The sequence below is a fragment of the Vigna angularis genome, chromosome 3 (assembly GCF_016808095.1).
Source record: "Vigna angularis cultivar LongXiaoDou No.4 chromosome 3, ASM1680809v1, whole genome shotgun sequence".
Classification (NCBI taxonomy): Eukaryota; Viridiplantae; Streptophyta; class Magnoliopsida; order Fabales; family Fabaceae; genus Vigna; species Vigna angularis.
Genome location: NC_068972.1, coordinates 9111474 through 9133038, shown reverse-complemented (window position 1 = coordinate 9133038; position 21565 = coordinate 9111474). Strand labels below are relative to the sequence as shown.

The 21565-nt window shown below is 32.2% G+C and overlaps 3 protein-coding genes across 5 annotated transcripts; 1 reads left to right on the top strand and 2 right to left on the bottom strand.

Annotated features, from left to right (window-relative positions):
• The first annotated feature begins 3905 nt into the window (after positions 1–3905).
• LOC108326401 (E3 ubiquitin-protein ligase WAV3) lies at positions 3906–8688 on the top strand. The gene is made up of 2 exons (XM_017559893.2): positions 3906–4554; positions 6134–8688. Exons 1-2 carry the CDS (start codon positions 4324–4326, stop codon positions 8090–8092), a joined length of 2190 nt encoding a protein of 729 aa, XP_017415382.1. The 5' UTR covers positions 3906–4323; the 3' UTR covers positions 8093–8688.
• Positions 8689–11882: 3194 nt separating this feature from the next.
• Positions 11883–13595, bottom strand: LOC108325304 (uncharacterized). 3 transcript variants are annotated; one of them, XM_052874956.1, is made up of 5 exons: positions 13461–13566; positions 13172–13262; positions 12846–13049; positions 12406–12532; positions 11883–12329 (listed from the first exon to the last, which is right to left on the bottom strand). In XM_052874956.1, the coding sequence occupies exons 3-5, from the start codon at positions 13004–13006 to the stop codon at positions 12252–12254; spliced, it is 366 nt and encodes a 121-aa protein (XP_052730916.1). In that variant the 5' UTR covers positions 13007–13049; positions 13172–13262; positions 13461–13566; the 3' UTR covers positions 11883–12251. The 3 variants fall into 3 exon arrangements, with proteins under 3 accessions (XP_052730916.1, XP_017413845.1, XP_017413846.1); XM_017558356.2 differs by lacking the exon at positions 13172–13262 and having other exon boundaries at positions 13461–13595; XM_017558357.2 differs by having other exon boundaries at positions 13172–13565.
• Positions 13596–14719: 1124 nt separating this feature from the next.
• On the bottom strand, positions 14720–17503 carry LOC108324720 (BTB/POZ domain-containing protein At5g03250). The gene is made up of 4 exons (XM_017557653.2): positions 17409–17503; positions 16802–16871; positions 15397–16611; positions 14720–15307 (listed from the first exon to the last, which is right to left on the bottom strand). Exons 1-4 carry the CDS (start codon positions 17465–17467, stop codon positions 14798–14800), a joined length of 1854 nt encoding a protein of 617 aa, XP_017413142.1. The 5' UTR covers positions 17468–17503; the 3' UTR covers positions 14720–14797.
• Positions 17504–21565: the final 4062 nt, after the last annotated feature.

Here is a 21565-nt window from a genome sequence, read left to right as displayed (position 1 = left end):
ACACTGTTTTTTTAGCGGCAACAAAAATGAAAGGAAGAAAAGTACACCTAATCTTAATTATTTTATCAATTATTCTCTCTTATATTTTGTAAGGCTGCTACAAAAACACGTAGTTTGACTTTATTTTTCACATTTATATTTTAATTTTTGACACATAACGAAGTATTATTTTATAGAATAATAAATCATGTAAACGGCGAAGATTCTAATTTTTAAAATTATTAAGAAAAACGCAAGGTGGATTATTCCAGATTCAAACACGTTTTTTTATTTATATAATTTTAAAAATTATTTTGACCGGTGCTCGAATCGTTAAAGACTAATTCGGTATATTAATTATTTGTCCGATGTATTAACTGTTTCTTTGGACTAAATTAAAAAAGAAAAAATAGCGAAGAAAAATCCGAAAATGGCCAAACACGGTGTTGAAGGAAAAGAAGTGGACCTTTCCCTAACGTGATTTTGACTTAAAACCCATTTTTGACATGTCAATTATATTGCTAACAAGTAACATAATTAGGGCACTTTGGGTAATACAAAATTCATCACTGTGCTGAATATGATTTCTGCAATTATAGATTTTGCACGCCAAACATTTGCTTCCATTAGCATCATATAGGTCAACCTCCTAAATCATATTTACCATTCATTCATTATTCAACTTGATAATTTAAAAAGCAGAAAGCAATTTCATTAACTGCAAAAAAAAAAGGTGAAAAAGAAGAAGAAAAAGAAATTTAAAGAAATGAATGGCATGTGATGAGATCCATTGGCAGGCACTAATGTCAACAGGGTTGACAAGGCCACCACAAAACAACTGCTGTGATGACATGCACGTGTGCCATATTCAACATCATCATCTCATGTGAGGGGTAAACAAATAAAAAACGAATTTAAAAAAAAAATAAAATAAAAAGCATGGGAATTGATATTTTGAATGATTAAGAAAATCTGAGCATGTTGACTCACCGGTGAACAATGATCATCCATGATGATGCATGGGAGGGCCATGGAAGGAAGCAAGTCATGTACACACTCAATTATGGGATATAGTTTTTAAGATTTATACAAAAACCATTGTCTCTTCAAAGGATTATGTTATGCCATGTTCCCACCTTCTTCCACTAACCCTACTTTATTAATCTTGATTAGCCTCAGTGAGCATAAAATGAACCACTTATGCTCATGCACATTTACCAACTTACCCCTTTCGCAAAAAATAAATAAATAAAGGTGAAGGGGCTTAAAGGAGGATTTGACTGAAATTGCAATAATTGAAAAGCTGTTTTCATCAATTAGGTTTGATTATGCCCACACTTGTCACTAATGCCACTGTATTAGATTAGATTAGGTTTCATACATCCTCCCAGGGTGCCTTAAGGACTTTCATTCAGAGTAATTATATAACACTGTATTATTATTATTATTATTATTAGTATTAGTATTAGTATTATTATTAATATTACTATTATTATTACTATTATTTTAATATTATTATTAGTTACGCATTAAAATATATGCCTACAAATTGTCTCCTTCTTTTACACCTTAATGTCAAATTGACTATTAAATGTTGGTTCCATGATGGTGGCGATGATCTGCATTGACAAATTCATTCTAAACGCAGTCGTGTGAAGTGTTGTAGATAATGCAGAGATGAAATGAAGGGAAAAAAAGAATGTGAGAAACGAAAGTTTATTTGACTTTTTGGCTGATTGTTATGAAAGCTTAAGTCAACTGGGTGATAGAGGATTTTGTTAAATGAATTAAAATAATAATTTAAATTATTATGTGAAAGAAATATTGTAATGTTCGTTCCTATAATAACTGTTTTTATTTTATTTTATTTTTTTCTTCTTTGATCCTTTTTAAGTATTTCTCAAAAGCTGACTAAAAATGTTATTATTTTGGAAGATAATTAAAAGGGGATGTATACTTTCTTAATTAAATTAGGTTCTATTATAGTTGTTATTCAGTTTTTAAATTAAGTTTACTAATTTTTATAATTATTTGAAAAAATATTAATTATAATTTTTTTTGTTAATTATGTTCAGACCATATTCAAACCTTTTACATTGATATGTCAATTAAAAACACATAACAAAGAATGTGTTTCAACTTTTAGCGACTTTCGTCTTAAAAGTAAAGTTTAATTTTTCACATACTTTGATAGAATTATTCAAGTTTTATTGTTTAGTTTTTTTTTTATTAAAAAAGGGTCAATGTCATTTATTCCATTAGATTACTATTGATGTTATTTAAAGATAATAATATGATAATATAACACATAATATTTTATAAATCTAATTATTTTGGATAAACTTAACAATTATTACTCTCTAATTGGTGTTAACATAAGGATTACATTTATTTTTTTAACAAAAATACATACTACATTGAAATAAAAAAGATATGATGGAATAATATTAAATAATTTTAATAAAAAGTAGAAAAAATAATTAAACTTAATATCGAACTAATATAAAATATAAATACATTAAAATATTGACAACCAACCAAATTCAGCATCAGAAATTTATTTTTATTTTTACTTAAAATATATAATTTTACGTAATTTCATGTTGCAAGATAAATATATATATATATATATATATAGATATATATAGATATATAAATTAAAATACTGGATAAACTTACGTTGTTTCAAAATATAGATAACTCAAATGACCACTTACATGGAAATAAATTATAATTAACTCAAATTATCAATCTTCCATCTAATAAAAATGAAAAAAGTAAAGAAGTGATTAAGAAAAGAAAACAAAAATGGTAAATAAAGTGTTTACTTAGAAAGAAATGAATATAAATATTTTTATTTACTATTAATGTTGTTACTCTATTTAGGTTAAAAAACTAAGCTACTTAATTATATCGTAGACAATGATTATGTTTGTTTTTTCATTACTACGCGAGAATCGACATCCCATTTCTCTTCGTTAACAAACCAACAACTTTTCTTCCTTTCTTTCGACACAGTACACCAAGTCTACCAACTGGTCCAAATGAAATTTAAATCTAAATAAATGGTGATGATGAATTTAGATTTCGTTAACCTAAATAAATGCAGCAATCGATATTCAAACCAAGTCAATCATAACGAGTCTGTCATAAAATGTGCGCACTTTAATTGATATTAATACTGTAATAGAAAAAAAAATTCTCGTACTTGATAGCAAAAAAATAGCTTTTTCAATACTTTCGTATTAAATATGCATCAGCTAATCATCATCTGCTATTTTCATTATATATATATATATATATATATATATATATATATATATATTATCCGATAATAGTAATAATATATTAATGAGATTGAAATTAAAAAATAAATGAAGTTTCACCTTGTCTAAACAAGATAAACAATACAGAAATAAAAATGACCCACGAATTTATTATCATGTAACTTGTTAAAAGTCTTGCTAGTACTTTTAGTATATAATTAAATGAAAACTAGAAAACTAATTATATTATTGTATATATATATTTTCACATCATAATATACTTATGTGTGTAAATCAATTAAGTATTATACGAAGAAAAAGAATGTAAAAAATAATGAATATTTTCTTGAATTTTGGAAATAATATTTAAATGAAGAATTTGAAAAAGATTAACATGTAAAAGAAAATAGTTAGGGTAAAGAGGAAAGAGGAAAGAGCAATAAAAGAAGAAAGAGATGAACATGATGACATGATATGATCTGATGGTAGTAAAGAGGAGATAATAAAGCAAAGCAAGTAGTAGAGCAACCAACTTTTCCCATTCAACCAAAACGTGCTTTCTAAATTTTTTTATATATAATAATAATAATAATTTGTTTGAAAATGATTTCATTTGATTGCTTTTACCCTGTCTTTAATCTTTTGGGTAAAGGAGCCTAAAAAACAGGTCAAAATACTCCTCACTCACACACACACACACACACACTCATCTCCAGCACACCCAGTCCATGGCCGCCAACAAAAACACCGTCAATAACAAACAACAACAACCAACGTAACATCCTCAATATTAACAACGACCAAACCAAACCAAACACTTCCTTCTCAAACCATGCTAGTGCTACATTATATTGCTTGCTAGTACCTCCTGCCATCCCTCTCTTCCAACGCATATATTTATTCATTCAGTGGCCTCGGTTTTCGTGCTCCCTTCCTACTTTTCATAAAACCCCATTTCTTCTCTCTCTGCAAAGCTCGAAGCTTTTCACCATTTGAGATCTGGGATTTCCGGGCTGGAGCTTTTTCCTTTCTGGGTTGCAGCATTTTCGCCGTCAGAGAGATCCCAACGTCTCCTACCATGGCAAGCAAGTGGAAGAAAGCCAAGGTCGCGCTTGGTCTCAACCTCTGCATGTTCGTCCCCAGAACGTTAGACGACGATTCGCCGCCCCACACGGTGGTTTCCGAGCGCCTCTCCGACGCCGCCCTACTATCTCCGGCCAGCTGGAACACCAGCTCTTCCCGCCCCACCACGCCGCTTTCCTCTTTTCACGGCTTGAAACTTTCCAAAAGTAGCAGCAAATCCTCCAAGGTCTGGGTTTCATTCATTTCCAACTACTTACTCTCTCTCTCTCTCTCTCTCTCTCTCTCTCTCTCTCTCTCTCTCTCTTTCTCTTTCTCTTCCTGTGTGTATGTTTGTGTTTTTCATTTAAATATTTTGACAAGTTCTATTTTGGTCTGGTTGATTGTGAAAGTTTAGATGGACTAGAAATGAATTTGCGCAAAATAAGAAATTTTTGAACCGTGTTCAAAATAAGAAATGAATCCGGGTTAAACTTTGTTAACATAAAAGGAAATTAAATGTCTTTAAGGGTGTTTGGATGTTTTTGTCAGGGAAGTAACGATTTGTTATTACCGGGTTTTGTTGTTTTAATGAACTGTCTTAAGCTGTTCATGAGAATGAAGTGGCATCTTTTTGGTGTCTGAGAATATCGGTCTTCTGTAACATGGTTCCAGATATAAGGTTGGTGTGTGATTTAATTGTGAAGTTCATTTGAATTCGTTTGGTAGTATCGCGTAATGAGTTTGAACGATTTCTTGAATAGCACGTGGTGTTGTACTTAAGGACTGATATTCAGGGCGGTATTACCATCTTTTCGGGACCAAAATGCCTTCATAGTTGTTGAGTTCCTTGTGTTGATTTGGTTTCTTTAGCTTACTTCTACCGTACTGCAACTCGGGCTTAGAGCTGTAATTTATTGACTTGTACCAAAGTGTATACAAGGGACAAGTGATTTAGAAGTTTTGTATCAACAGTTGTACTTTTTATGTGCCTTGAGCTGATATTACTGTTTGCTGCATGCTTCAATGCCCCTTTTATGGATAAGATTTTTCCTTCTTTTCCTTTCTATTGGCCAAGAAATTTTTTTCTTCTAAAAGCAATCCTTATACGATGTATTGGTTGGCTTATTCATCTAGTGAAGTCATAGTAGCAGTTTTTGATGACTGGTAGACCTGATTTGCTGAATAATCAATTTTTTGATTGCATACTTTTGGGCCGGTACAAATGCTGTTTTAGTCCCTTTCTGTAGCATTCAGGTGTGCCTGACCGACTAGACAAGGTGATTAGGTTTTTCACCACCCCTCTAAATCTCTGTAATTGAAAAGCCTTTTGCTTATTGGGGATCTTATGAATGATAGCTAAGCCTTATTTTGGCAACATGCTAGATATGAAAAGGAAATATCATAATGGCAAAGGGGTGTTTTAAGTCAATGTATCATTGCATTTGCCCTCTGTCGTTTTCGGAGTTGTTTGTTTCAACAGTATTTTATTAAGTAACTTGGTAATATTCAAACACTACATATCTTCGACTATAGAAGATTATTTCCCACTGTGCATATTATATGTTGAATTAAATAGCTAAAATACTTAAGGTTGGAAAATGAAATTGCAGAGGATTTTTTCTTTCTTAACTTCCGTATATCAAATATGAGTACTGGAATTAAAATATTACTGTCTTTTCTTATTTGTTTGACTTTTTCCTTTATTAGAACTAGAACTGATTTTTTATACAGGTACTGTCTTTATTTGCATGAAGCCTTTAAAGTCTGTGAAATAGTTTTCATAATATTATATATGTTCTTACTAGCTTTTATTTTCAAACATTCAGCAAACCTGCTCAATATGCTTAACCAAAATGAAGCAAGGATCCGGCCATGCTATATTCACTGCAGAATGTTCACATTCCTTCCATTTCCACTGCATTGCTTCAAATGTGAAACATGGAAACCAAATATGTCCGGTGTGTAGAGCAAAGTGGAAGGAAATACCCTTATCGGGTCCCAGTTTGGATCCTATCCCTGGCAGAGTTTCACCAAGTCCCATCAATTGGCCCCAAAATGATGCTTTGATGGCAGTGGTCCACCGTCTACCCCTACCTCATCCTCACCGAGATTTAAATAGGAGGCATGTTGTGCCACTTTATCAGGCTTCTGAGCCAGGCATATTTGACGATGATGAATCCTTGAATCATCAAAATGTGTTTTCTGAGCGAAGTCCTTGCATTGAGAATACTGAAGATACTGAGGCTGCTAGAGCTATAGAGATTAAAACATTCCCAGAAGTATCTGCTGCTCCGGGATCCAAAACTCATTCTAACTTCACAGTTTTGGTTCATCTCAAAGCTGCTGCTTCCGCAGACACAGCTGCAGTTAAAAGACAAAACCTTAGCAGAAACCAGGCAAACTTGGCACAGATTTCACAGACTCCACGTGCCCCTGTCGACTTGGTCACAGTGCTTGATGTGAGTGGTAGCATGGCTGGAACTAAGCTTGCACTACTCAAAAGAGCAATGGGGTTTGTCATACAGAACCTAGGCTCTAATGACCGGCTCTCTGTTATTGCCTTTTCTTCCACAGCTCGTCGCCTTTTTCCTTTGTGCAGAATGACCGATTCTGGGCGACAGCAGGCACTGCAAGCTGTTAATTCTTTGGTTGCAAATGGTGGTACCAATATTGCAGAAGGGCTGAGAAAAGGTGCCAAGATAATGGAAGATCGAAAGGAAAAGAATCCAGTTGCCAGTATTATCCTGCTGTCCGATGGTCAAGATAATTACACTGTCAATGGCTCTGGAACTAACCAGCCTCAACCAAATTACCAGTTTCTTCTGCCCACTTCTATCAGTGGTGATGATAGTTCAGGATTTCAAATTCCTGTGCATGCTTTTGGATTTGGTGCAGATCACGATGCTTCACTGATGCACTCCATTTCAGAGATTTCTGGTGGCACGTTTTCTTTCATCGAGACTGAAGCCGTGTTACAGGATGCGTTTGCACAATGTATTGGAGGACTTCTGAGCGTAGTTGTTCAGGAGCTTCAAGTGGGAATTGAGTGTATACACCCAAATCTCAGTCTCGTCTCACTAAAAGCAGGAAGTTACCCAACCCGTGTGGTGGCGGATGGACGCAAAGGATTGATTGAAGTCGGAGACCTGTATGCGGATGAAGAGAGAGATTTTCTAGTGTCAGTTAATGTCCCTGCTGCATCTGGCAATGAAACATCATTGATAAAGGTGAAATGTGTATACAAGGATCCCTTAACTCAGGAAACAGCAACAATAGAAAGTGAGGAAGTGAAGATTAAGCGGACAGAAATGTCTGGGCAGGTAGTAATGTCACTTGAAGTGGACAGACAGCGCAACAGGCTCCAAGCAGCGGAGGCAATGGCCCAGGCTCGTGTTGCAGCTGAACGGGGGGACCTGAGTGGAGCAATATTAATTCTTGAAAACTTTAGAAAGATGCTGTCGGAGACTGTTTCGGCAAAATCCAACGACCGCCTATGTGTTGCATTAGATGCTGAGCTTAAGGAAATGCAAGAGCGGATGGCGAGTAGACATGTGTATGAAGCATCTGGGAGAGCATATATACTTTCTGGATTGAGTTCACATTCATGGCAAAGAGCAACAGCAAGAGGTGATTCCACTGATAGGTCGAGTCTTGTTCAGGCATATCAGACACCATCAATGGCCGAGATGCTTACTCGATCTCAGGCCACGTTACTAGGTAGTCCATCAGGGCAGAGGCTTCTCCAGCCACTGTTGTCAGTCAGATCACAACCAAGGCCACGGTGATCCAACTGGGATTTTGGGAAACCATCTTCAAATTAAGCCCTTCCACTGATTTTGCCATTTTGGCTTATGAAATATGTGGGAGAGGGTGGTAGTACACGGGAGTCATGAACAGAAGATTTCTTTGAGCTGTGATTTTGTTGTTTAATATATGTAAAAATGAATAAAATATTGAGGAAAGGGTGGAGGGTTACTTAAAACCAATGGAGAAAAGGGCAGTAGACAGGAATTTACTACACTATGTTTCTTCTATTTTGGGGGTTAAAAGGTTTTCTTTTGGCTTCACTTTTCTTTCCTCTAATTATGTCGTTTTTTTGGGGTGGCGTACATACAGAAGAATGCCTTTTTTTTTTTTCTGGGACACCTGGGTATAAAGCTTGTAGCTGTGCAAATGGTTGGGATGATCTCATCAGTATAATATAAGTTTTCAATTCTTTCTGAACTTGTTCTTTTCAGTAATTTGTCTTTTACATGTCTCCATCTCTAGGCATGTACGAAAAAATGGCACAGTTTGCCAAAGTAAATGCTCGTGAATTCGAAGGTTTTCTGGATTTTACAAGTTGGATAAACTTAAATTTTAAGATTTTATTAATAATTTTTTTAAATATTATTTATGTCGAGACTATTTAAGATACTTCAATTATCGATTAATAATAAATTTAATTTTAGAAAAATATTTAACTGTGTAGGTGAGTTTTTCTCAACACTACCGAACTCTGACTTGCCAGATTAATGGTAGTTGGGCAATGGTTGAATGCACCCAAACTTTGCATAATAATACAACTCGTCCACCTGTTGAGTTTTATGCGGAGTTTGTACTAGCACGTTCAAAACTCAATCAGTTTAATGATCCGACTTAAATTGTTTCAAAATTTAGTGTACTACTTATTAAAGGTTGTCCAAGTTCATACATTTACATGTATTTTTAATTTTAAGTAATGAATTTTAAGTCTAATTTAATTTTTTATATTAAAATATATAAGTTTTGTACAATAAAAATTGTTAGAATAATTTTTAATATGTATCAAATAACATGTTAAAAAATAATTTTAAGTTTAATTAAATCTCTCAAAAACTAAATTGTAAAAGGAGGATATCCAATAATATGCTTGTGTTCTTAAAATTGTTTTTAAGTTTAATTATGTTGTTTTTCTTAGTAAAAGTTGTTGAAAGTCTCAATCGACTAGAGATAAAACCAATTCATAATATATAAGTTCACCTTACAAACCGGTGTTGTGAGATTGAGTTAGACTTAAAAGTTCACTTTTTAACATGGTATCAGAGTCAAGTTAGAGTCTATCTTAACTATATTTATTGTTTGTTAGACATATTGTTTTACCTACTATCGGATAATTATCGGATCACCTATTAATGTCTAGTCTGGGGCTTGAGGTATATATACCTCAGCATGAAATGTGTGTGTTGGAAGTTCCATATTAACTAAAGATAAAACCAATTTATGATATATATATATATATATATATATATATATATATATATATATATATATATATATATATATATATATATATATAAATAAGTGGGTGCAAACCTCACTTTACAAACCGATTTTATGAGATTGAGTTAAACTTAAAGTTCACTTCTTAACACAATTATTTGCTTCATTTCATAATTGTAGTCTTTTACACTTACTCTTTCTTTCAAAAATTATTGTTCTGTCAAAAATAAAGACTATGTCAGTTATTTTTCCGACCATTTCCTTTACTTAGTAGTTGTGTCGACAATTAATTCAAATTAACTCAACTAAGTGAGATAAGATGGGAGAGTGTTTTGAATAAAGTTTGCAATAAATGAATTCGTATTATTTTTTTGGTAATAAATAACTTTAGGTCATTTGTTTATATAAGACTGTTTAAAGTTTAATAACTTTTTTAATAAAATTTATTATTGGAACGGATGGCACGCTGTAACGTTGTTTGGATAAGTAGTTTTAATTACATGAGCAGTATTATTTAAGAAAAAAAATATGTTTTGAATGATAGTAATTACTAAAAGAATGTGTTAGTGGTAAGTGTTACAAAATTAAGTTAAACATCCAGTTTAACAATTGTAGTATGAGAGAGAAATTTTATGTGATAGGTGCACAAAATTAAGATAAATAATTTATTTAAGCAGTCCCATATAGATACTCTAAATAATGTACAATGCTATTCTGTACACTAACTGAAACATAAATAAATGATTTATTTATAAACACTAGCTGAAAAAAAAATGAGAAACACAAAAACATTAAACATCTAGTCATTAGTTGTATTCAGTCATTGGAATCTTTTTAGGTTTGATTTTTATACTAAAAAAAGGCAGTAATTTATGACTGCTCTTGTTAGAAGCATATAGCTCTCTGGTAAACAGTATTTTGAGATGAGTAATATTATTAGCAGAAAAAACTGTATAACTAAATTTGCACATCTTTTCTCTTTATCTTTATGAAATCACTTATCTCACATTTTTTTCTCCTCTTCCTAATTATCTAGTTTGTGTACACACTGTTGAATCATTTTCTTACATATGTTAAAAAACTAGGCTTTTGGGATTAGAAAATTGTTACTTCATCGCCTTAGGAGCAGTGGTATGATGTCTGAAGTGGTCCAACAGAATTTTGTTTTTTTCTTACACAGCACTCTAGGTTGTTTGCATATAGGGAGAAACCATGCAAGTCACGTGTGACTAATGTATTGCACTGATAAAAGTCACGTGCAAGCAGGTCTGAAACGACAAATCCAGTGAACCCCATCCCTGCCATACATGGACATGTTTATAATTAGTTGTAGTGTGGTTCATCATTCTATTCTAGTTATTTGTGATCCCGTTCTCTTGCACAATTGTAAACAAGTCCTCTTGTTTCTCGCCATGTGTTTAGATGATGGACTATGGCTCATCATGTAGACTTACACAGGTTGCAGACCGACTAAATTTAGTCTCAAACCAAATATTAAAACCAGAGTTTAATAGTATGTCCAAAAGCCAAAATATAGGTATTTGGATTCGCAACTTGAATATACTAGAGAACTATCCACTAAAGACCAACAATAAACTAAGGCAAGTTCTAGTTGCCTTGGTCTATTGCAACAAGAGTCATTACTTGTCAGGGATCACGATTTCATGATTAGAATTTGGTAGCTGGTTTCATGGAAATTCTGTCAAATCATTACCAAAACTTTTGCAGAATTTTGGGGAATGGAAAATTCTGAACTAGTCTCTTGAAGAATTTAGCAGAATCCAAATAATTTATTGTTGCATAAAATACACTTTGATCACAACTTTCACCAGAAAGCTTATTTCGTTTCCTTTTGAGATCCACTTATCGTGGTGTATAGATATTTTCGTCCTTGGCCTCAAAGTTGTGGATCTCAACAATATCAAAGATATATAGGGCGGATTCTTTTTCTAGATCATTGTACATATATTTGCGACTTTGGAAGGTGACAGTGTTCTAAATTGTATTTGCAGTTATGTGGTGATAGTTAATGCAGTAGAAAATTGTTCATCAAAGACGTAATTGCAGTCATCATGCAATTCCTGGGAGTAAAAAGTTTAATGTTGCGGAGGCAGTTGGGGTTTTAAATTGTAGTTTAAAGAATGGGTGGAATATTGTACTTTGCTTGCAAACAAGTAACCACGTCCTTACAAAGTAATTTCAGAAATGTATTAATCTTTTTTGTAGCCTATAGATATAAACTTTCGGTACAGGTCAGTAAATCCGCTTACCGTTTCGAATAATTCTACGAGCAATTTTACTTGATAACACTGAAAATGAACCACGGGTGCTGAGTTTTGTGACGGCAAAAGTGGCTCCATTAGGATTATCGTTATAACATCCAATGTGCATCACTGCAAGATAGGTAAAAACGACAAACTAAAACATGACAAGAAACATTTACACTTTTTCACCCTTAGAGCCAAGCGAGTACCTTTAGCTATTCCCAGCACCGTACTTAAAGATCCTTGGTACACAAATTTCAAAATTTTATCTCAACTTCAACTCCCATAATGTCGTAAGCAAAAGTCAAAACACTAAAGATGAAGGGCCATACCAACTTCACTAGCAAGATGGAATTAGCTTTTGACTCCATAAAAGTTTATTTCCAGAACGGTACATGAGAAATTCTGACAAAAGTTGTTTCCAATCCGCAACTCTACACTAGTCTTGATTGCCTTCATTTGGTTTAGGAATTTTCTTGTATTCATAGCTGTTAATGTCCACCTTTTGTTGCAAAGCCTATGCAGCAACAAATAGAAATTAAATTATGGACAATCTAGACGACGCTGTATTGTTAATGAAGAGGAAAATAGACCTTTAGCTCATCGTCCAAGGAAATCTGTTTTGGATTGTACGCATGCACTGGTCCTGTCCTAGACAATGCTTTTCTTGTTTCAATTATTTCCCACTCTTGATCATCTTTCACCCTTGCAATATCCTTGCTGGGCAGACACAGTTGCATTATATTTTAGAATGAGGACGAAGTAAAACAGAATGAGCAATGAAAAAAGAAGGGTTGGGTAAACACAAGAAGTTAAATTTTTATACACTGTCTCTACAAGAAATTTACATTGTCAAATAATAAGAAAATGTGATAAACGTAAATTTAAAGATAGTTGTTGTGTAAACAAAAATATGTTCGTGTGCGTGTGATTGAATGACAGTGAAAAATATAACGAACACATTAATAATTCTAAAGCCAAAACACGTCAACTATTTTGTCTTAAACACAAAGCTTATTGGGCAGTAACTAACCTCCCTTGCAAGAGTTGGGCAAGGCCTATTGAGCCGAGGACAGTGAGAGAGATCATAGGAAGGCCGTATCTCAAAAATGGGCTTCTCCTTCCCCATCTTTTGAATGCTTTGTCAGTTGTGGCAGTTCCTTTTGCTGCCCCCTCACTCTGGACCGTAGTCATTATTATTGGTCACAGAATTCAAATGTTGGCCTGAAATCTCAGCCTAGTGACATGACGAGTGAAAAGAAAACTCAACCGATTACCAATTCATTCATGCCACTAGATTTGGCATTCTATCAAACATGTAATGTTCAAGCCACACAGAGTCGCAATAAGAAAACATACACGCAAACTCCAGCCACACACACAAGCCTCGATGCGACTACAAACTGAAGAAGGCTTCTTTCACGCCAACCATATGCGGTTGTTAACTAACCTTAGGGTTCAGAAGATTGGGGCATTCAGTTTTGGGAATGAAAAATGTAATTTTTTTTATTAATTGTTTGGAAACGATTTGATCTGGACAGAAAGGGAATGAATTGAAATGATTGGTTGGATAGTGTAGGGAGTGATTTAATTATGGGAAGCAGAAGGGTAAGATAAGAAGAGGAACATTCAGAACAATAAAACTTACCTCTTCACAACACAAGTCCTTCTCAAACACCAAAGATTTTCGCTTCTTTATTTTTTCTCTGTAATTTTGTTCCGAAGAAACAACTTTAAATGGTAGTGTTCTGTTTTCTAAATAATCCCCTCCTATATGCCAATATCTAATGAAAACTTAGTCTAAATTTATATTCCAAAAATATTATTGAAACTTATGCCTAATAGTTTCTGAAACAAATTTAGATTTTTTTTTTTTTTAACCCGGTGTTCGGATTAGATTTCAACTCTTCTTGATTTGCTTTTAATTTTAATCCTTTTAAAAAATGTATATTTTTTCCAAATATATATACACTAATAGTATAATTCTACTTCTTAAATAATATTTTATATAAAACAACATTTCTTTCGATACATTCAATAGTTTTCATTAGATATTGGGAGATAGGAGGGGATTATTTAGCTCTTTGAGGTGTCGATATTTTATAAAATCATTAAGACAAGTAAACATATGATATGTATTAAGGTTGTATTATAATAAAATATTTAATTATATAAATATAAAAGGTACGTATTAAAAACAAAACAAAAGTATTGCGTTGTAATAAATGAACAAAATATACAAATATATTTATAAAACAAATCATTATTCTGATTATCATGATTTTGCAAACATATAATTCTTATGCAGAAAACCTCACAGTGCTTAAATGTGTCTCTTTTTTAAATTCTACATTACAACTCCCACATGATAACAACCTGGATAACCATGTCTGGACACTTATTCAAATGTTTTGTTTTTTACGCTAGTCAAGAAACATATAGCCAACATTCTTTCTCAACATATTGTTCAAAGTTTTCTACTTCCAACTTTCGATAAAAGAAAAATCACTAATAGTAAACTGACCAATGTCTTTATAAGATTAGTTAGATAAAGGTTGAAAAACGTTTAAGAACGGCTAACATGAGGGTTTTTGCAAGTTGTAAAGTACTAACAAATAGTAGATGGAAGTATGGGAGAATTTCAGGATTGTTTCAACTAAACTATTTTACTGATGTAGTCTCTCCTTCATTGTGCAATGAACTACTCTTAAAACTTGAATGTTCAAAGATACTTCTTTGAATTTGGAGAAAGTGATCGTGAATGGAAGAACATAGATATATATAGAAAAGCTTCTTCAGTTTTCCAACTAAACATAAACGAGGGTATGGCAATAGCCATTTATGCTGACTAGAATGGCCTTGCCAAAAGAGAAACTGTTTCCAAGTTCTAATGTCTAAGTATAATAAGGGAAGCAACTAGATGATCTTAAAACTTCAAAGAGAAAAAGGAAAAGCATTGCAAATTGTTTTTCAACTTCAAGTCTTTCATTTCACTTCCATGGCCTTTTCTTCCATCTGGGCTGTAGTTGCTGGTGATATTTTGGACTTCCGGCATGGCTTGGAGACATTGGCATTAGAGGGTTTAGGCACAAGCTTCCAACCCAATTTCCTAAGGAGCACGTTCCAACCTCCCTTTGACTTCATCATTTTTTCCATATCTTGCTTCATGCTCAAGTATTCCTTCTCAAGTTCAGCCACTCTCTCTTTCATGTTATCAAAAGCCACAACCGGGTTGTGTGGAATGCTGCCATCATTTCTTATCAGAGGCAGATTTGCATTCAGGTTTTGTGAGTTCTCAACATTGTCAGAAGCAAAGAACCAGCCAGCAACAGATGTGCGCAGCTTCAGTTGTTCAAAGAACAAGACTTGGACTACTACACGAAGTGGTAACCTCTCATTTTGAGCTGCATGTGTGCTGGCTTCCAATGACAGCTTCTGGCAATTCATGAGCCTGCAGATTTGTTCCTTCTCCGAGTCTGTCAGCCAATGATGATTCTGAAATTTTGAGTCCGTTAGTATCCTTCATAGACCACATCACATTTTGCTACATTTAAGGAAGGAAAATTACAGATTTTATTTTGTACCTTGAGATATATATCAATGGCACGGTATAAACCGTCATCCAGGGTCCTGACATGATCAGGAATTACAGCAGCAAGTGATTGAAATTTTGGTAACTTCACATTTACATCAGGTGCAACTTCAGCTAAATAAGAATCTATCAGGTTAGCCACTTTTGCCATTGGGCTCAGAGGTTGAGAACTTGCAACTATTTGCCTTTCTTCCTCTATATCATTAGACGTAGTATCAATTAGGTCATGCTCTACAATCATGAAATGGTCAAGCATTCTTTGGACACAGTCAATGTCATGAACAGTCTCCATTGAGAATCCAATATTTGGAATCAAAAGATCTTCCAGATCTGCTTCATCTAATTGAGAACCAATCCTTTTCTCCAAGCTTGAACAGCAAGATGAACTAGCATATAAGGCCATTGCTGTCCGCAGACACCCCAATAAAAACTTGGTTGGTGCTATGCCCTTTTCATTTGGCAGCAACTCCACTATTTCCTCAATAAGATTCCTCTGATCTGCTTCAGAAGGGGTAGAAAGAGATGACTTAAGAGAAGACGAGTTTCCACTCTGTGAGCTTGTTTGACTTCCCAATAAGGGGATGTGCTTTTTTGCATAGTAAACAAGGGATCCAGCAATTCTATTAGGTTTAATGTTTCGTGCACTAGCACCTCGTATGAACCTTTTATACAATGGCAAACTAAGAGAAGATACATCATCAAACCACCAATCTTCACCTGATGCCTTTGGTGTTAGGCTTATTCCATTCCACACTTCTGCATCCTCTGGACTCTGAGCAACACTTGGACCCGATGAGACAGGCAAATTAACCAAACTTTGATCTGCTACTTTCAGCACCAAAGAGTTTATACTACGTGAAGCGATGTGAAGCTCTTCAGCCATAGGTAAAACCTCCTCGCATGTTTTAAGAGCAACGAGAGTGTCTGTCCAGTAACCAAACACATGATTAAGGAATTTTTCTGTTTGCATGATGAGGTTCCCCTCTCCATAGTTCTCACTCATTTGGAGGTACTCTGCTGCACACCTGAGACCAACAACATTCGATGCAGTCAACTCCATTTTGACACCATAACAAAACTTAGCAACATGCAAAAAGGCCTTGGCTCCTCCAGGTAGACCATGCAGTTCCAAAACAGACTTATCAGGTTCGCATGGTACTTCTCTCATCAAACTTTCTAGCTCTCTGCTTCTTGATATCAGTGGAAACTGCTAACGCGGCAAGAAACGGATTAATCATGCAATGTGACTGGTAATGACAACAAACAAATGTATATAGTTTGAAGCATAACAGATGCTCCTATTGTTTTGTGATGCATTCAACGATATCTTAAAAACGCATGTTATGTATCTGGAGATATATTATTAGAAAGCAACAATAGAAAGTAAGAAAACACACCTTGTGGAGATGGAAAGATGTATCACCAATTTCAATGATGATATCACTTGGGAGTCCAGTTGAGCACAGCCTAGAAGAAGCCAACGAGGTTACTGATAATTGATAAACTATAACAAGATTTCACTGATAAAGAAAATGATGAATCATGTACAGAGTATATAGACAGTGTTGATGTAACCGGGTTCAGAATTCGGCTTCAAATTTGTCGCTATAAACCAAAGAACAAGTAGGAATTTAATTGAAGTTATAATGTTCTCACATTGTGAATTCGATTTTGAACATCTGTTGGGAAAAATCACACAACAAATGGAATCATCCACGCATCCAAAAGATCTTAGATGAGACACACACAAAGGTTTATCATGTTGGTTATACAACTGATCTACTTTGTTTGAAACAGTGAAAACATATTCACTTCCATGCATGCATTCATCAGCCACCAATAGACAAGACAGAAACTTCCTCAGCATTAACCAAAACTAGTATTTCAAGCTTGTCAAAGGATGAAGGGAACATGCTATAACAGTGACACAACGTGAAGGGACAAAGATCGCTTATGAGATTATAGAGATGTAATTAAACAATAAGAAAGTGGAAAAGAACTGACCAACTTTGGCCATAGAGGTAAAACATTTCAGATTTGGATCCCAGCTTCATGCACGCCATTTGTGGCAAAATTTTCCTTCAAAGTGGCAAAGAAAATTAAAAGCTACATGATATCTATTCTCCTTTTTCTCTTTGTTTCTGTTTTGGGTACTGAGATTTTTTCCACGTTTTTCTCTCACAGAAATAATTTGTTATGCCAATGTGTAGTGTGTATACTGATTCCGGTTCTAAAGGTGGAAATTTAGGAAGAAAAATAGGCTACAGCTGTTATGCTAATGTGTAATGAGAAGAGTGATTCTCTGTTGAAGCTGTTAGAATAATTTCGTTCTCGTAATAAAAATAAAACACTATATCTTGGTTGGGTTGTGAAGACGAAAATAACTATGTACTAAATTTTCACTTATGTAAGGAACTACATAGCATATTACATGACTTTAACAAAAGTTCTCTGTGCTTAAATCATGCTGATGCTCCATTTATTAGATTCTAATGTCAGTAACATTTATCAATAAAATAATTATTATATTACATTAAAAAATATATTTATTAAATTGTAATAAATAATTGATTTAAGAAAATCTATTGAATTTTATATTTATAAAAAATAATAGTTCACGTTAATAAAATTTATTACAAGCTTCTATCAAGAAATTATTATAAATTAACTATAAATAAAAATAATAATATCTAAAGTAAAAAAAAAGTTATAAAACATATTTTAAAAGAAGAAATCATATACATATTTGATTTTATAAAAGAAAATAAATTTTTGGTAAAAATTGTAACAACCCGAAAATTCAAGACAATTCATAGCTAGATAAGATGGTCTTTTAATATATATATATATATATATATATATATATATATATATATATATATATATATATATATATATATATATATATATATATATATAAAAGAGACAAAAATAAACCTAACTACTATAATAAATTTAGACTCTTACTATTAAAAGACTAATGTAATAAATAGACTCGTAAGACTATGCACCTATCTATTGTTCTTTCTCTCCTTTTCTCAATAATAATAACCAAGTGAAACATAATATAACTCATCGAGTAGTAACATGGTTATCTACACTAACTCCTAACTTTCACCACCTAGTTATCTTTCTTTTTGTGAGTTAGATACTAGTAGAGTTAAAATAATACTATATCCCAAGTCTCATTCAATATACTTATTAAACTCATCATAGATTAACATTTTTCCTTGGAAATAACTAATTTAACACCCTTGAAATTAGAACTTCACATGTACACATGCATTTTCACACAGATGATAAAAATAATAAAAGGTATTGTACAAGTAAAATCATTTAACAAGATATAAATCATTCAAAATATGAAAATATATCACATAGGTACCGCTTAATGCTATAGAACCATTGTCATCACTTCATACATTTCTCATTCTTATCCACAATTTATAATATTTACACACACACAACATTATACCGAGTAACCAAATATGTTACATTTATTATGATAAGCTCAAATTTGATTTTTCCTTTATGTATTCTCTTAGCCTCAAGAATTAACACCTCATTCATGTTTACAAACAATTCGTGAATCAAACATGCTTTTAAATTACATATTTAACAAAATCCGCACACTACACTGATATTAAGAAACTCCCAAATTTTGCAATGGTAAACTCTCAATCAACTTCACATTTCTAACACAATTTAACTTTTTTATTTAAACAATGCCTTTAACTTTCTCGTATTTAAATCAACATGCAATCATAGATACACACTACACTACTTAAAATTAAAAAATATTAAGTTAAAATGTAAAGGAAAATAACCTCTTTACCTTTTGCAAATTTGACTTAGAATCCTACTTCCTATAAGACAGCTTAACACTCAATCCCTTATCCAAAAAAAAATAATCAACAATCTAGGCAAAGTTTTTGTGTTTCCACTGGAAGAGATTTTAAAGAGAAGGAAAAAAAATCACATGCAACAAGAAAAGAGTTGCAGGCAAAGGAAGATGCAACTTATAACAAAATGACAGAAAATGGAATTACATTATAGGTCTTTATTGAGTTGTTTGGTCTGGTGATCCTTAATTTTAATTGGTACTACCTCAATTGATAAATTCTATCTAAATTGAATAACATTATATTCTAGTATGTGAGTTGGGTTAGGAATGTACTTTCTTAGTTGAGACACATAGAACACATTATGAACATTGGTTATACAAAGCAATGTCATAGGTTATAAGGTCAATCCTCCTCAATATTTAATAAGGTTCCATAAATTTTGGTGAAAGCTTCTTCTATTTTATAGCTCTTCCTGCGTAGTAAGATATCCTATATCAAATTCTAAAGATCTCTTCAATTCAGTCAGAGAATAAATGTTTTGCAAAAATGATATAATAAATGAAGTGAATACAAAAGGTAAAAATATGAACTAGGTCAGAATATATATATATATATATATATATATATATATATATATATATATATATATATATATATATAAATTACTATTATAATAATATATTAATTCATTTAAAATATGTATTTTCTTTCTAATAATATTTGTATGTATTGTTTTTTTATTGGTGAATTAGACATAATATGATTCCTGAAAATTAAAAAAAAAAAGGTTTAAGAAGTATATTATTTTATTATGGCATTGAATCAAGGTTTTTTTTTTAATTATCTGATACAATTTTTTAAAAATGTACAAAGATTTATTAGATCCGGTAGAGAAAATTAATCAATTTCAATATAAACATTGTTTTGTTATCTATTAAATTAGTTTAGTCATGGTTATGTTACTTAATCATGTTATTTTTATTGTAGAATAATATTTTTAACAAATGTTCATCGAATTTAACTTGTTATTTGGAAAAGAAATGGTTTTATGTGATTCAAAATTGGCATACTTTTAAATAAAAGTGATCAATGATGGTAAGTAAATACTTTATCATTAGAAAAGGAAACGCGTGTTACCTCTCAATTTTCATTTTCAAAAAAGCATTAAACCAACTTTTTTTTATTATGTAAAAATATTAAGTTTAAAATAATTGTTTTAACCTAAGTTCATGCCTAAAGGAAGATCCTAAGATAGATCAACACTTTTATTTTTCACATGTATAAAAATATGAGATTAGTTTAAAGTGAGAAAGTGATGGTCTATTAAACTAAAAGTATCTTATAAACTTAAACTACCTATAATCCATCATTTCCTTACTTCTTGAAGTTAAATTTATTGAGATTAGTAACAAGAGAAATATATTAGTTTGTTGATTGGACTTAGTAGACTTTAATTAATATTTACAAGACTGTTATCATGACATCTATTTTTTTTTCTTACTAAATTCAAATATGTTATCCTTTATTTTTTTTTTCTGTTTAATCTTAAACCATTTCTCATCAATAAAAAGTATGAGAGAGAGGATGGAGAAGAAGAAACATGAGGTGAAATGAAAGATTAAGTATAGAGATGGAAGAGAAAGGAAAAGAAAAAGTATTAGGAGGAAAACTACTATTTAAGCCCTTAATTTGTGGATTGATTCTGATTTATCTAAAATTAAATTTTATTTTTTTGGTCTGTTTAATAAGAAATATTTTATAAATTTCATATTTCAAAGACTCTTATAAAGTGGGTCGTGACATAGTTGGGATGGAGTTGGCTCCCAAACGTTAAATTAGTTAATTTTTAATACATTTTCAATTATTTTCTTTCATTTGTTTTGTAAGTTCTGTGTGATATTTTACTAATAATATTTTTTTCTTCCATATTAATATTTTTTTATAATTTTATTTTAAAAATTTATAAAATATCTTTTTTTTTAATATTCGCTAGTATCCACGAATATTCACATATTTTAAAATACTTGTACGTATATTTTAATATCTAATGAATAACAAGACACATAACTAGTTAAATTTTTTTATTGTGAAAATTATCCGTATCCGACCTAACTCGTTGTCAATCTATGTGTATACTCATTATCCATTAAGATTAGATAAAAATATTATATTGATTGGATATGAAAATGAAAATGAGTTTTTTTTTTTTTGGAAAATGAGTATGAAATAATAAAATCTGTCTCACTCTCCCTATTGTTATTCCTATCCCTGGATATCACTTTTATATTTTTATTATAATTTTAATGAGAGTAATTT

Bases quoted from the DNA above. Each gene is read 5' to 3' on its own strand.
- LOC108326401 (XM_017559893.2), top strand. From the start codon at position 4,324: ATGGCAAGCAAGTGGAAGAAAGCCAAGGTCGCGCTTGGTCTCAACCTC. The intron at 4,555-6,133 runs GTCTGGGTTTCA...TCAAACATTCAG, and splicing joins GTAGCAGCAAATCCTCCAAG to CAAACCTGCTCAATATGCTT.
- LOC108325304 (XM_017558356.2), bottom strand. From the start codon at position 13,006: ATGACTACGGTCCAGAGTGAGGGGGCAGCAAAAGGAACTGCCACAACT. The intron at 12,533-12,845 runs GTTAGTTACTGC...GTGTCTGCCCAG, and splicing joins GCCCAACTCTTGCAAGGGAG to CAAGGATATTGCAAGGGTGA. The intron at 12,330-12,405 runs GTCTATTTTCCT...GTTGCTGCATAG, and splicing joins CCTTGGACGATGAGCTAAAG to GCTTTGCAACAAAAGGTGGA.
- LOC108324720 (XM_017557653.2), bottom strand. From the start codon at position 17,467: ATGGCGTGCATGAAGCTGGGATCCAAATCTGAAATGTTTTACCTCTAT. The intron at 16,612-16,801 runs GTGTGTTTTCTT...CCGCGTTAGCAG, and splicing joins CATCTTTCCATCTCCACAAG to TTTCCACTGATATCAAGAAG. The intron at 15,308-15,396 runs GTACAAAATAAA...TCAAAATTTCAG, and splicing joins CCATTGATATATATCTCAAG to AATCATCATTGGCTGACAGA.